The sequence below is a fragment of the Vulpes vulpes genome, chromosome 13, assembly GCF_048418805.1.
Source record: "Vulpes vulpes isolate BD-2025 chromosome 13, VulVul3, whole genome shotgun sequence".
NCBI lineage: Eukaryota > Metazoa > Chordata > Mammalia > Carnivora > Canidae > Vulpes > Vulpes vulpes.
Window position 1 is genome coordinate 119,693,784 of NC_132792.1, and position 15,171 is coordinate 119,708,954.

Sequence of the window (15,171 nt, forward strand, 5' to 3'; positions counted from 1 at the left end):
ATGCAGTGAGGCTGAATGTCATTGTCCCCACCCATCCCTGGGTGTCCCCTGGACACAGGGCTGGATGGCCCTGAGCTCGAGCTGTCAGCACAGTGGGGATGTGGAACTGCTCAGAACTTGCTGGGGAGTCACGGGGCCAATATGGGGCCAGTGACCCCCAGGGCTTCAGGAGACTCCTATTGATCCCCAGAATGCCCTCATAGCATAAACTATGCTTAGTTTATGATCCTGAGGGGCCACATCAGACCTTTCCTCCTTGAGTACCCCACATCTGCCCGTCTGTGAGTCCTGTTGACTCCAAAGTATTTGTGGAGTCCCCCTTCCTATCACTTCCACGTGTCTCCATTCTACCCGTGAAGAAGCTGGAGCATTTGTTGCTACACACTCCAGAGCCATGGAACCGGGAGGTGGCAGCACCATATTCGAAGCCTAGTGGTTTCCTCCTGAAACTCTGTGGCCTGTCATTTTGGCAGCCATTCCTTTGCCCTGACTATGAGACGTGGACTACACTGGGTCTGCTCTGCCTCCCATATGTGTAGAAAAGAGATACGAATCCATTGGCCATAAACTAGTTGGTTTAAATTGTTCTTGGTTGCTTGGATGGTATACATGGTATCTGTGTGGGTAGGATAGAGTGTGGTCTCTACTCTGTGCTCTAGGATGCCAGGAGGACCAGCGCACCTGTGTAGATGAGTATTAGTTGCCTAATTGGTGTTCTCTACAAAATTCATTTCTTAATTAGTTTCCTTGACTCCCAAAGTGACTGAGCCCCAACACCAACTCGTGATAATAAACTCAAGTTAACTAGGAGTTGTTTATCAACTTTATCTCCTTGATAAGATCATCCCCAGAAATACCACTGCTGACAGCATACTTAGTGGTGAGATATGGAAACCTCTCCTTCAAAGAAGAGAAATGAAGCCTGATGACCCCTATTACCATCCTTTTCAGGGTTGGACTGGAAATCTCAGCTAATATGGAAGACTAGACAATTCAGTTAGAAGCATACAGATTTGGAGGATTAATTAAATCTATCTTTATGCTTAGGTGACATGGTTTTCTACTTAGAAAATCCATGAGAAACTGACAAAAAGTGGGGGGAAGAAGAAGGAGGAGGAGAAGGATCAGGAGGAAAAGAAAGGAGGAAGAAGAGTGTGAGAAGGAGTCCTAGATCTGATGAGTGATGATAGCAAGGTTGCAGGACACATATTGTAAAAAGTATAGCAAAATCATTTTGTTTCTGTTCTTTGTATTTATGGTTATTTCCTCAGTTTTAATTTCATTTTTCGGGCACTTACGATTTCGGGGCTGAGGGATGAAAGATTGCAGAGACCAGAACCTGCACTTGCCCTGGTGCCACCGAGGCAGGATTTCATCCTCCAGACAAAACCCCCTGATGCAGGAGACAGTAGGGTCCCCACAGCGATGTTGGGTGCTGAGCAGGGAACTGCATGATCAAAGAAGAGGCAGGTGGCCGGGGGTCAGGACAAGATGGGACTGAGGGAATTTCCAGAGACCAAAGAGGTAGTGAAGGCGCAGGCAGGAGCTCCCCCAGCAGGCAGGTGACAGGTGCACCTGCGGGTCCGTCTGTCTCTCTCATATGAAGTAATTTATGAGGCGAGGACACACAGACTACAGAAGAGACTCTTCACTCTGAACAGGGATGAGTTCCAGCTCTCAGGAAAACTGAGAACAGCCACTAGAGAGAAGGTGTTGGCTCCACAGTCCTTGTAGGATCCAGGCTCGTGGTGTTCACGCTCCACGTGCACTTCTGGACACATGAAACATACAGGAGGAGGACCCAGTCCAATCCCATGAAAGGCTGGGGGAGAGCTTGCATTCTGGAGGCTTCTGCCAGCAATCCTGGGTCCTGCCTGGAGGACACGAGCACACGTATGTCCAGGGCTGCTTCCTCACAGACCCTTAAGGACCTACACTTTAATACAATGATGTGATGTAATAAACTTTGATTGTTTTAAAAAGCATTTTTTCATATTTTAAAAATATTTATTTATTTATTTATTTCAGGGAGTGGGAGAGAGAGCACAATAGGGGGAGGGGTGGAGGGAAGGGTCGAGCAGACTCTCCCTGAGTGGGGAGCCCAGAGCGGGGCTCAATTCCAGATTCCTGAGATGATGACAGGAGACGATGTCAGTTGCTTAACCTAATGATTAGGTTTATTGATTAATTAATTATGACAGCCTCCAGACCAAACATGGACTTGAACCCCAACCCTGAGATCAAGGGTGAGGTGCTCTACAGACTGATCCAGCTGAAAGTCCTAGAATTTATCCTTTGAAATAAACCACAGTACCTCAGTTCAGTCAACTTTGATTTTTAATAAAAGTGAGTTCATCATGGGGGCGCTTGGGTGGCTCAGTCGGTTCAGCATCTGCTTACAGCTCAGGTCATGATCCCAGGGTCCTGGGATGCAGCCCCCTGTGTTGGGCTCTCCCCTCAGGGGAAGTCGGCTTCTCCCTCTTCCTCCCCGCCCCATGCCTGTTCTCTCTCTCCCGCAAATAAATAAAATCTTTAAAATAAGAGTTAATCATGAAGCCAGCACTGCCATATTCTGCTTGACACCAAGTCGTGTTCCGGAAAGAGTCTCGTGTGTCAGTGTTGAGGGACAGAAAGGCCATCGGGCCCAGAGCCAGCGGGCCCAGGCAGGCCTCTGTCCGCCCCCAGCTCGGGGCTCCGGGCCGCCCTCCGCCCTCAGGCTGCCCGCAGGCTCCTGTGGGAGAAGCGCTGAGACTAAGGCCGCCCCTGGGCGCGAGCAGCATTGGTGAGCAGCACCGGCGCAGCTGACACGGGGAAGCAAGCAGAGGACAGGTGCATCCTCACACACGCTCCATCTGTTCACTTCTGCAAACCAAGTCAGGAAGCAGGAACTTTACAGGCTCAGAGAGTCTCTGCTGGAGGAGAGTCGACCAGGACCCAGCGTCGGTCCATCCCACTGATGCCCTGGAACGTGGAGGTTCAGAAGGGAGCGACCTGGCAGAGGGAGTGGAGGTGCCCGAGGCTCCTGGGTCCCCCCACTGCACCTGGATAGGGGCGCTTTGGAGGCCTGATCCACTGAGAGATTTATGGAGCCTCAGGTCTCATCCCCTGGGTTTGTCTGCATCGTGGAGCCATTGAGGTTCCCTTCTTGCAGCCCTCTAAGGTGGACGGTCAGGGCCGCAGCTCTCGGGGACCATGGGTCCTGGCCCTCCCGGGGACTCGGCTCCTCTCGTGTCCTCCAGTCTCCGTCCCCTGCCTCTGGGTGTGGGGCAAGTGAAGAGCCAGGCTGTGGCTGGGCCCCGGCTACAGGGCACACGTGTGTCCCTGTCTGTCATCCTTTCTCTGCTTTCACAACTGGCCCTTCTGTTATTGTAAACAGCATTTTACTAAAATACTTATGGAAATAAAGTGCTCGGGCAGCCCAGGTGGCTCAGCGGTTTAGGGCCAACTTCCGCCGTGGGCGTGATCATGGAGACCTGGGATCGAGTCCCACATCGGGCTCCCTGCATGGAGCCTGCTTCTCCCTCTGCCTGTGTCTCTGCCTCTGTCCCTCTCTGTTTGTCTCTCACGAATAAATCAAATCTTAAAAAAAAAAAAAAAGGAAACTGCTCTGGTGAGCAGTACTGAGATCATTTGTTACCTTTTTTAAAAAAAATAATTTTTATATATTCATTCATGAGAGACACGGAGAAAGAGGCAGGGGAGATGTAGGGAGCCTAATGCGGGACTTGATCCCCGGAGCCCTGAATCACTTTCCCCAACCAAAGGCAGATTCTCAACACTGAGCACCCAGGTGCCTGCATGTGTTACCTTCTTCTTGTCCTGAGAACCTCAGCAGGAGCAGGAAGGACAAGTGTGTCCAGGCATCACTGCCCGGTTCCTCCCTCACATCTGTCCTCCCTCTGCATCCAGTTCTGGGGGTGATGTTCATGCCCCGGCTGTGGTCTCACTGGACAGAAGGTCTCCTGGGATCCCCATCAGGCTGGCCGGTCCCCTGTGACCAAAGGGAGCAGGAGACTCCCTGGGAGAGTCAGTGAGAGTGGGGGAGAAGGTAGGGAGAGAAGTGGGTGAGAGAGGATCTCATGAAAATCACCCAACGGGAAAAACCACTGGCCTGCTCAGGCCTTCCACTGATTGGATGAGGCCCACCCACACTGTGGAGGGCAGTCTGAACTCAGTGTTCATCCCTGTAAGTGTATCTCATCCAAAATCTCCTCACACAAACGTCCAGAATAATGCTTGAGCATGACCTTGACCATGGGCACCGGGGTCCAGGCATGTTGATAGGCAATGAATGATCACATTACACAATCACTAACCCAAAGAAAACTAGATGGACCAATTAACATCAGAGAAAACAGACTTCAGAGCAAGGAACATTCCAGGGTTATAAAAGAACACGACATAATAAGGCATGGTCAACTGTGCGAGAAGTGAGAAGAATCCCACATGTGTAAGCACCTAACAGGGGAGCACGGAACACATGAAGCAAAGCTGACAGATCTGAAGGAGAAGCACATGAATCCACTGTCACAGTCAGAGAGCAGAGCATCCTCCCGCCAGAGTGGCCTGAGGGGATGGAAAATCACCAAGAACACACAATAATCATGACCAGGACCCAACTCAACCTCATTTACTTGCTGAACATTCAACCCCAACAGCAGACGACACATTCCTCAGCTGCACTCAGGAACCCCCCTGAGAGATACCCTCTCCTGGATCATAATCAAACCTCGACTGTTTTTAAAGATGTGAAATCACGTATTTTCTCTGCTCAGAATTAGAGTAGAACTGAATAACAGAAAGAAAACTACCAAATAATTAGAAATCAAAGCAAACACTTGTAAGCAACCAAAGGGTCAAAGAGGAAGCCTGGAGGGGTGTAGAGGGCACCGGGGCAGGGGTGAGGATGGCGGATTCTGTCCCCACAGCCCCAATGGGCAGGAAGGCCAGCTGGGACCATGGGGCCGGCCTGGGGCACTCGGCCTGGTTCCTATTCAGTAAGAGCGAGAAGCACCAGGCTTCTGTATTTCTGTCTTCACTCTGAGGATTGTGACAGTAGAATAAAGTCCTTGCACACAAGGTGCTCGGCGCAGGGCCTGAGGTTGGGAGCGCTGGATCACTGGTCCTGAGCTGGAGGAAGGGGCCATGGTGTGGAGGGAAGCCCCACAGGGCAGAGGAGGCAGGTGCCAAGTGCCCGTCAGGGGCTGGGCAGGACCCTGTTAGGGCTGAGGGGGGGCCAGGGGCTGCAGGCCAGGGCGTGGGCTGAACACAGGGCATGGGGCATGGGGACGGAGGTCCGGGCATCACCGCTGGGACGGGACAGTGAGTCCCGGGACAGGGGCACCAGAGAGAGAGAAGGGCACCGGAGATAGGAAGAGGCCCTGCCCAAACCTTCAGGAGCATAGCAGGTGAGGGAGGAGGGGCGCTAGAGGGGCCCCAGAGAAGTCTGGGAAGTCGGCAGGGGGTGAGGGGTCCAGGGAGTGGCCAGCAGGGACCCTACTGGCCCAGGAGTGGGAGCAGGAAACATTGTCACCAGGGTCACATTTGGGTCACCTGCTGGTGCTCTAGGGGTCCCTGTGAGGTGAGGCCCACGGTGGGCTCAAGTGTTGGGCAGGGGGCAGAGAGACGGGGTGAGGGCAGCAGGGAAGGGGCAACAGGTCAGGGGGACGAACCACGGAGAGGCATGCGCAGACGGCACGTCCCCAGGGAAGGGCTGACCATGACGGATTCATGGCGCCCCCGAATAGCTCTCGGCACATAACTGAGTGCGGACTGAGTTCAAGACTCGGCTGGAGGTGGGATGTTGTGAGTCACAAAGGTTGTCCCAGGGGTGAGGGTCTGAAAGGCAGTTTGATGTATAAAGGGTGAAGAGGAGGGTTCTCTCAAGGGGTGCCAGGTGGCTGGGCCTGAGCAGTCATGACACATGTTTCTGTCAATTTATTTACTCAGTTTCCCCTCTTGAAAGACCTACAGATGTCTCATCGCAAACATGTGCAGAACCATTTAGCATAGACGCTAACTGATGCTTGGACCAGCCAGTCCCTCACCAGAGGAGTCGAAGAGGAAGAGGTGGGACCAGAGCTGCAGGCATCATGCTCCCAAGACAGCTGTCCCCGGAGGGCGGGATTCTCTGGCTTCTTCCAATTAAATCCTCATCAGGGCCACGCCTGCCCTGCGGACCTCACTGTAGACAGTAGTGAGAGGCTTGTCCCCTTCCAGACGTGTTGCACCTCTACCCTGGAATGCAGACAGAGGGTCCTGCAACAGCAGACAGACAGAAAGCCCCAACAGGACCCCCACAGACCCAGTGCTGCTGACATGTCCTCCCCTAGTCATGCACAGCACTGCATGGGCCCTGAGGTGAGTTTCGTAGATAATACTGTGTTGTCTGGAAAGGGTTCCAGGGGTACAGTTGTCAGACCCTATGGATGACGGGGATTGACAAGCACACACCCGGGCACGGAGAGAAAGGGGAAGACCCAGTTGCCCCCTCTTCCAGCCTCACCTGGTCCCTGGTGTATCCAGACTCCTGCTGGCTAAGCTCTGCATAGTGGATGCCAAAATCAGGGTCCCTGTGCTCCTCCAGTGACCCTACACCTGTGTCATACACAGAAGGAGCTGGAGTCTGAGCCCTGGAAACCTGTACCCTCCCCTCCATGACCCCAAGGCCATGGCCGCCCCCACCAGCCTCCTGCAGGGACATCCCCTGAGCAGTAAAGGCAGGAGGAAGGGAGTCCAGGGTCCAGGGGAGGGAGGTGTGTGGGCCCGGGGAGGAGAAGTGCAACCTGCCTCTCCCAGGCTCCAGGCTCTTCTTCACTCGTGTCCTCCAGAGGAACAGTCCAGCTCCCAGGATCAGCAGCAGGACCACAACAGTCCCCAGGATGCTGGGTAGTTGGGAGGCATCAGCCTGTCCCTGTGGATCTGCTTCCCTCCACAGAGAGATGGAGAAGGTTAAGGACCGAGAGAAGGACAGACGCCCATTGCCCAGCTCGTACGTGGACATGTCTGAAGGCACCTGCTCAGAAGCTGAGGAGGGAGCAGCATGGCAGGTGCTTTCACTCAACACTTCCCGAGCTCCTGCTTGAGGCCCGGCTGCTGAGAGGAACAGGACACGGTGCCCACCCCTGAGGACACCTCTGTGGGAGGAGGGTGAGAAGGCGCCACAGGGAGCCAGCCAGAGCCATCCCAGGGCACAGGAGCTCCCAGCCTGTACACACGTGGTCACGGAGGGCCTCCTGGAGGAGGTGATGGGAAACCTCGTCCTGAGGGAGGAGTGCAGGGAGCAGACAGGCAGGGTGGGTGCGGCCTTCCAGGAAGGAGGGCCATGAACAGGGAGGGGGGCACCTTGCTAGCCCTTGAGCTCCAGCACCCACTGGGGCAGGTGGGAGGGGGACCAAGCAGGGAGGATCCAGGTAGGAGGGTGAGACGGAGGCAGGGTCCTCGTTCCAGAAAGTCCACTGGGTCCCTGAGTGATGAACTCCCCTGGGATTGGGATACTGAGGCAGCAGGGTCCCAGCTGCTGGTGGAGGAAGGGGAAGGGCCGAGGGGGCACACGGGGCACCGGGTCACTCATTCACTCAGGGAAACACGGACTGTGAGCAAACAGCCCGGGCCGAGCAGGGACAGGTATTTACAGGAGAAGCAGACGTGGCCACTGCCATCCAGGGATTGGGGCTGCAGAGGAGGCTCATTGTGGCCCAGAGCCTCACTCTCAGTGTAGGGGCCCGTGGGGGCTCCTGAGAGGAGGCAGGTGTGAGGGCAGGACGGCAGCAGCTCCTACGGGACCTGAGCCCCTGAGGCCCAGACCCCGGGGTCAAACTCTCTTCATGCTGGACCTTCCACCAATGTTGGACCCGGGGCCTGCTCGGGTGTCAGGGCCCAGAGCCAGCTGGAGCCAAGGGGTCCCTGACAGGGGTAGGGGGAGTGAGGATCCTGACCTGGAAGGGCTGAGGGCAGAGGGAGGAGCCTGACCAGAGGCTGGAGGCTGAGGACAGCAGGGCACATCCAGGACTCAGGAAAGCAGGTAGGGTGACCTGTGTCCACGAGCCCCCGGCCCTCAATCCTGATGGAGTCCCTGGCCTATACCCCGTCTAGTGGCAGAGACCCCTGACACCCCCCAACTCCCCTCCTGAAAACTACCCTGGACACAGGGAATGATGGATGAGGGTGGGCAGAGGTCCCTGCTGGGTGGTGCTGCCTGGACCAGCAGGGGTGAGGATGGTGGGAGAGAGGATCCCGGGACCAACACCCAAGGACATACCAGGTGAAGTGCCTGCCATCCTCTGGATGGGGTGCCCAGGTGGCAGGTGGTGCCATAAACAAGGGGAGAGACCCGAGAACCCTCACCCAGGGCTGCTTGAGCATCAGGAGCCCCTCCCCTCTGGAGGATGCACTCACCGTGGCCACAGATGTCCCCAAGGTCCAAGGTTGCAGTTTTCTGGTCCACCTGGTTCCTGAGCACACAGGTGAGGCTGGCGTTGGGCTGGCTCAGGGGCAGGCTCAGAGCCAGGGTCCAGGGGCTGTGGGCTGGTCCTGCGGCCTCTCGTTGTTCCAGCTCCCAGGGGAGTCCCCTGCTCTCCCAGGACATGATCAGGTCCTCCCTGGTTCCCGGGGTGTCACACTGCACAGTGACGTTGCACCAGCCTGCGGTGATGGACAGATTCGTGGTCCTGATCTGGGGAAGGGGCAGGGGCTCTGCGGCAGGAAGGACAAGAGGACAGAGGGTCATGTGAGTGGAAAATATCACACCTCAGGCTTTGTCCTGTGGAATCTCCCTGAAGCTCTGGCCTCCTCCCCCTCAGGATGGTGAAAGCATTTTATAGATGACACAGAAGTGACCAATTATACAGCAGGTGCATAAGGTTGGAGCCAGTGAGTTCAGCTCTATGTGACTTCTGTAGATTGAGAAAGACTAAAACTATCACGTGAAGAAATAAATGCTGGAGCCCACTGACCCACAACTAATTAGTTAAAGAAGTGAGGTGTCCCCTAGAAGAAAGAGAAGTCTAGGGCCTGATTTATCAGGATCTAGAGCCTGCCTGTGCTTATGCTCAGATGATGCCCAAGCCCTGAAATTGGCCCCATGTTCCCACCAGGAAAGACTGTTATGGGGGGCACCTTGGTGCCCCCTAGGAAAGACCACCCTCTGTGTGGTTGGAAGATGCACTGAACGTTGGTTCCACCCATGAAGACAAGGGACAGGCTAACAGGCTAACACAGATGCTTAGAATCTGTCGGACCTGAGGCTGCCAAGGCCACTCTCTCTGGAGCAGACAGCTCCCTGGGCAGAGGGGGGTGCAGGGAGAGAGCAGGATGCTCCCTGAGATCCTGAGCAAGGACTTCCATGTGAACTCCTATATCTGTGGAGGGTTAGAGCTGGGCCAGTGGAGTCTGTGAGTGAGCTGCTGGGGCTGAGGCTGAAAGAGGATCGGCGGAAAGGGTGGAGAACCACACGTGGGAGTCTGGGTCCTACTTCGTGACGAGTGACCCCAGCTATGCTGAAGTGCTGACCCTCAGAACCTGAAGGTGTCTGAGATTCCAAGTCAATGGTGGGCTGAGGCTGCTAACCAGCTGAGCCTAAACCAGAGATGGTCTGGATGTCTTGATGGGCCCCATGTGATCACAGGGTCCTCCCAAGTAGGAGGCAGGAGAGGAGGTCCGAGGGACCCAGTGCCAGAGGCACTCATCCCAGCAGTGCTGGCTGTGAAGGTGGAGGAAAGGGCCTCGACCCAGGGAATGCAGGTGCCACCAGGAGGGGGGACAGGAAAAGAAATGGATTCTCCCCGGAGCCTCCAGAGACCAGCACAGCCCTGCCCACACCCGGACCTCAAGGCACCGGCTCTGGGGTCTGACTCGTGCCTGACAGCACAGTAGGACCCTCAGGTGGAGTGTGGTGAGCCCCCGAGGTGTCCTTGCCTGTCCCAGCAGCACAGACAGCTCAGGGACACCTGAGAACCCTGAGTCCTGTGGGGACAGTAGAGTTAAGGCAAAATCCCCACTTCCCCGCATAGAGGTTCCCCTCCCGAAGCACCAAAGTGATTCCATCCCTGGGGTGTCTCTCAGCTCTGCCTGCATTTGTGGTGAACACCCTGCATCTGATTCCAGGGGAGAAGAGAGAGTCTGAAGGCTGGGGTCTGGGGGGAGCCCTGTGAGCGGGGCGTGGGGACCCTCCAGGGACAGAGGAAGGAGGTGAGCTCTGGGGCTGGGGGAGGGGCCTACACACCATACACAGTCAGGTGGAAATCCTGGTCAGATTGTCTTCCTCTCGTGTAGAAGCCCCGAGCCCGGTACAGCCCAGTGTCCTCCAGGGACAGGTTGTTCATCCTCAGGGTCGTAATGTTGAGCACACGGACCCTCTTCTGGAACTTGTCCTGGCAGTTGACCCATTCTGGATCGCGTGACCCAGGGGAGACCTGCAGCAGGATTGTGTAGTTTGCCCCGGAGAACATCCCCCAGGTCATCTTCTCCAGCTGGACTCCTGCAGGCAAGTCTGGGTTTCTGAGCACTTGAAACAACACAGAAGCTCCTTGCATCCCCTTCAGAGAAACAGGGTTTCCCGAATCCTCAACTCCAGATCCATGGGCTGCAGAATCCTGGGTGCCAGGGCTGCAGACGCCTTGGGCAGAGGGCACAGGAAATGAGGGTGGTTTTCCAGGAGGAATGCAGGAGAAAAGCCCAGAACCCATCTTGCCATGAAATCCCTCCCATGTGCTCCATGACTCCTGGAAGGCAGGAGAGTGCATGAGTGTGAAGCGATGCTGGAATCACTCCTGTCCCAGGGCAGCGTCCCCTTGACCAGGTCATGTGACCTCGCTCACCTGCAGGGTCCTGACCCCAACAGGGAGAGGATGAAGTGCAGGGGACTCGGACCAACTTCTCTGGCACATTTTCCGTCCCTATCGAGAGCATTTCTGCAGGAGGCAGCTGCTCACTGGGCTGCAGAGACCCCTCCTGCCCACAGGCCTTGGAGCCCTCCCGTGGGGTGGGAGCTGTAGCTAGTGAGCCCCCCTGGGGAGCTGTGAGCTGCTAAGGGGGTGGACAGCCCTTAGGCATATTGGATCACACAGAGGTGGACTCCATCTCGCTGTCACCCTGTGTCCTGCTCGCTGGGACGAAGGCCTCTGCCATGTTAGGGGCTGCCCTGGGGAGAGGCCCACATGGAGAGGGGTGAGGGCCGCCCCTGGTAACAGGAGGCAGGAGTGAGGCCTCTCTCCAGAGACCATAGGAAGTGCACCCAGTCAGCTCATGCTCATGGGAGCCTGGAAACACCCCTCCCTGTGACCCTGACCCCTGAAGCTCCAGCCTGGACCTGAACTTCTGTCCCTGAATCTGATGACCAGCCAAGCCCCCCTAGATTATGACCTGCACCAAATGGGAACCTGCATCTGCCCTGTGTCAAGGGGCCAAGGGAGGGCTGGTCCCACCCTAGCCGGTGACAGCCACCAGAAGGGGGGACAGGAAAAAGAAATGGAGCAGAGACTCTGAAGAAGCTGGTCCCTGTCCCACGCCCCCACCACGGGGCACGCCCACAGTCAGGCTGAGCTGGGCTGCCTTGCTGTCACACACACTCCAGGAGCTCAGGGTCTAAGGACCAGGGGTTTCACCCCACAGAGGGAGGAATCTGTCCCCCTGGGGGAGGCTCCATCCCCTGGGAGCTGCACCCTTGGGGATCCAGCAGGAAAGGCAGACAGTGGAGTCACCCATGGGTGTCTGCATCTGTCCAGGAGTAGCGGGGTCTCTGCTCCTGCTTTTTGGCCAGCACTCGTCCCCTGACCCAGCTAAGTGCCAGGGACCAGAGAATGTGGGGTTGCCAGTGATCTTTGCGTGAGCTCTGCTGTGCCTGTCACCAGGACAGGGTGTCCCCAGCCGGACCCCAGGAGGCCTAGAATGTCCTTCCTCGGTCACACTCCTGCAGAGCCCTGAGCAGTGGGCTCCTGAGGGGCAGCAGGTCAGTCTCCAGGTTGGCACCTGCCCCAGGGCAGTTCCCAGGGACTCCTGAGTACAGAATGTCCCTCTCTGAGCCCCCAGGGTTGGTCAGAGGGGTCAGTCCAAGGGCGCATGGAGTAAGAAGCTGGTGTTTACTAGGGAATCTGGGCAAGGGCTGACCTGCTCAGGGCATTATCTTCATTGGGGGCCTATCGTGGCTCCCCTGTGACTCCGTCTTGAGCATGCCCTGTACCTCTGGGTCCCCATTATGGGGAGCAGTCAGACTCCTTCAGCAGGTGTCCGCACAGCCCACTGAGGAGCAGAGGCAGGGACAGCAGAGGGCCAGGGGATCGTCAGGGGGCCTGGGAGACATCACCCCTCCCTCCTTGAAGGGCTGAGCATGTGATCACAGAAAGTCCTGGGTCTTGGTTCTGAAGGGCCCCAAACAGCGTCCCCGGGTATCAGCCCCTGTCAGGACCAGGACTAGGACAGGACAGGAGGACGACACAGAGCAGAAGCCTCGGAGAAGGTTCAGGACAGTCCCAACCAGCAGGAGACACCCAGTCCTGGGACATCAGAGCTGGAGGGGCTTCCAGGGGGCATTTCCCCGAGGAGGGGCTCCCTCGGGGTGAACCTGTGCAGGTCACACAGGGCAGAGCAGACCTGGAGCTGGATTCCCCATCCCCAGCCCTGTTCTTCCCCACAGGGAGCTGCCTTGCACCCGTCCCCTCCCCTGCACCCTCCCCTCCCCTGCCCAGCCGCTTCTCTCTCCCACCTCTGCTGTCTGGTCAGCAGGATCTGAGCAATTCTGGGGTCTCCCGGGAGAGAGGAGATCAGCCCTCAGGCTCAGGGGAGGGGCTGCCCAGAACCTGGACGGGGAGCCTCATCTTGAGGAAGCTGGAAGCCCACTCAGGACGGGAGGAGGCTCCAGAGCTCTCAGACCTGCAACAGGTGCTGATCCCAGAGAGGACAGAGGCCGGGGCGGGTGGCTGTGCGCTCGAGGGTCAGAGTTCATTTCAGTAAGATGGAATTTAACTTTGTACAATCAGCATAAATTTTAGTCCATTTCTACTTCTCTCCTTCTCCCATTCCACCTTCCTTTCTTCCATCTTCCTTCCTTCTCTTTCTCTCTCTTTCTTTCTTTTAAACTTTCTTTATCCTCCAAACCAGACCTTGATGGAGGAAACTATGTAATTCCCTTATGTGTCCAGTTCAATAAAATGGAAAATAAGAGAAACTCCACATTTTGTTGACAGGAAGTTGACTCATTAAAAGGGTCTAAATGTGCTGCAAAACTCATTTTCTAAAGAGTCATCGCCCTGTGACAGAGGCCCAGTGATTTCAGAAATCCTCCATAGCTTAGTGTTTTCTCCTTTGCTCTTACTTACTTTGTAACACAGAAGCAGATGATCAGATGAAGTAAGAACTGGAAAATCCCACTCTGGTTAGCACAGACCTTATTTCAGTCCCCTTTTGGGGGCCCCCTCTGCTTCCCTCCTGACCCCTCAGTGCACTCCCACCCGGAGCTGTCCTCAGTCTCCTGTTCCAGGCACAGTCTCACATGCAGCAGGGGCACAGACCCCTTGAATTCTGGAGGCCGCCTTTCCTTCCTTTGCCAACAGAATGTCACCATAGTCAGGGGTCATGTCGCCCCAGGAGCTAGAGGACACCTGCTTTCTTCTCCAGCTCAGCCCTGGTCTCTGGGTCGGCTCCGCCTGGGCACGGCAGCTGCAGGGGCTGCCTGGTCCCCTGAGCATCGCAGACCAGGGGTTGTCTGTCCCCATCCTGGGTCCCTGCAGCCCCTGCTTGGTCTCCTCCATCCCTCTCCCCAGGAGGCTGCGGGCTCCCCTGGCCTCACCCCTGCTGGGGGTTCCATCCTGCAGCCAGGCAGCCAGGTTCAGGGCTCCCAGCCTGGCCTCCACCAGAGCTCCTGTGTTCATTCCTCTCCCCCCACCCAGGGCTGGAAACCAGACGCACCGCGTGTGCTCCATATCTCAGGGCTGCTTCCTCTGCTCCTCCGCAAAGACACCAGACAGCCCCGCAGCTCCTGCCTCCCTGCCAGCCCGGTGGTCCTCCCTCCCCGGGAGCCGGGGCCACTCACTGAGGAGGAGGCTGGTGAGTCCCAGGAGCCAGGAGGCCCCGCCCAGGTGGGGGTCCCCTGTGCAGGGGCCCATGGCAGGCTGCCTCCCTGCTGGATGCATCTGGGCCTACAGTTGGGCAGGGGAAGCATCTAGAACACAGAGGAAGAGAGGATGAAAACTTCTTCACTCAAAGAAACTTAAGCTCTTCGCACCCCTAGGGCGGGGCTAACTGTTAGCCCTGGGACCTCTCTGTCCAGTCGAGATTAGCCCATTCAGGTCTCTCCTGTTACCTCAGCTCCTGCAGTGGGCTCAGGAGATCATTGCAGAGGAAATGTAGGAACAGCCCCTCTAGGAGCCCCGGTGCATGGGAGGCCCCAACCCTGTGCTCACAAGCAGCCTGATGGTCTCACCTCCCCAGTCTGCACCCCTGGGGCCCTGACCTGTGTCCCTGGGCTCCCCAACAGCCTCGCGCCCTGCTCGCCAGCACCAGCCGATGGCCAGGCACAGAGGCACATCCTAGAGCCAAGGACAGGGCACCTCTCCTGCTTTGGGCCTGTCCTGTCTTTACACCATTTAACCAGTCGGATTTCCTTTCTGAGTTTCTATGAGCATCACTTTCGGGTGTCTAAGGAAGAAGCTGTGAGCACGAGAACCAAGCTCTCCTGGGAAGGGTCAACCCCTCTCCACCCGCAGCCCCTATGGGCGTGTCCCTCCTATCTGCACCCTAGGGCCTCCCCTGTCCCCACGCACAGGGCACAGTCCCCCAGGAGCAGCACCCCAGCCAGCATTTCCCTGGGAGGCTCTGCTCACCATGGGCCCACCTCCGACACAGGCAGGGGTGCAGAGGGATGGGCTCCTCTGGCCACAGGCTCAGCATCCTCAGACCCCAGCCGCCTACTGAGGATCAGGCACAGCCTCTTCTTCCCAGATGGGTTCCCTGCAACCTCTGAGGACCCTGGTCTTCCGTGGACCCCAGGGGAGCAGCTCCATCACTAACCCACCCTGAGGCTCCCCTTAGCTGCTCAGACCCTCACATCCTAAGGGAGGATCCCAGGGCTGTTTGGGGGACCATGCACTTTTGGTGTCAGCGTGTTGACTAACACCCATTTTACGGATGTGAGCCCTGAGCCCTGAGGGTTAGTCCCACCTGCCAGAGGTCATACAG

The 15,171-nt window shown here is 56.8% G+C and overlaps 1 protein-coding gene across 8 annotated transcripts; it reads right to left on the reverse strand.

Annotated features, from left to right (window-relative positions):
* Window positions 1-2,315: 2,315 nt before the first annotated feature.
* LOC140594974 (SLAM family member 9-like) lies at window positions 2,316-14,214 on the reverse strand. Of its 8 annotated transcripts, XR_011996290.1 has the most exons (7): window positions 13,903-14,179; window positions 10,223-10,615; window positions 8,398-8,694; window positions 6,790-6,924; window positions 6,506-6,597; window positions 6,048-6,232; window positions 2,316-4,018 (listed from the first exon to the last, which is right to left on the reverse strand). XR_011996290.1 is itself a non-coding variant. In XM_072732621.1 (6 exons), exons 1-6 carry the CDS (start codon window positions 14,124-14,126, stop codon window positions 6,182-6,184), a joined length of 1,065 nt encoding a protein of 354 aa, XP_072588722.1. In that variant the 5' UTR covers window positions 14,127-14,214; the 3' UTR covers window positions 5,923-6,181. The 8 variants fall into 8 exon arrangements, 7 of the variants coding, with proteins under 7 accessions (XP_072588722.1, XP_072588721.1, XP_072588719.1 ...); XM_072732621.1 differs by lacking the exon at window positions 2,316-4,018 and having other exon boundaries at window positions 5,923-6,232; window positions 6,790-6,921; window positions 14,027-14,214; XM_072732620.1 differs by lacking the exon at window positions 2,316-4,018 and having other exon boundaries at window positions 5,923-6,237; window positions 6,790-6,921; window positions 14,027-14,214.
* Window positions 14,215-15,171: the final 957 nt, after the last annotated feature.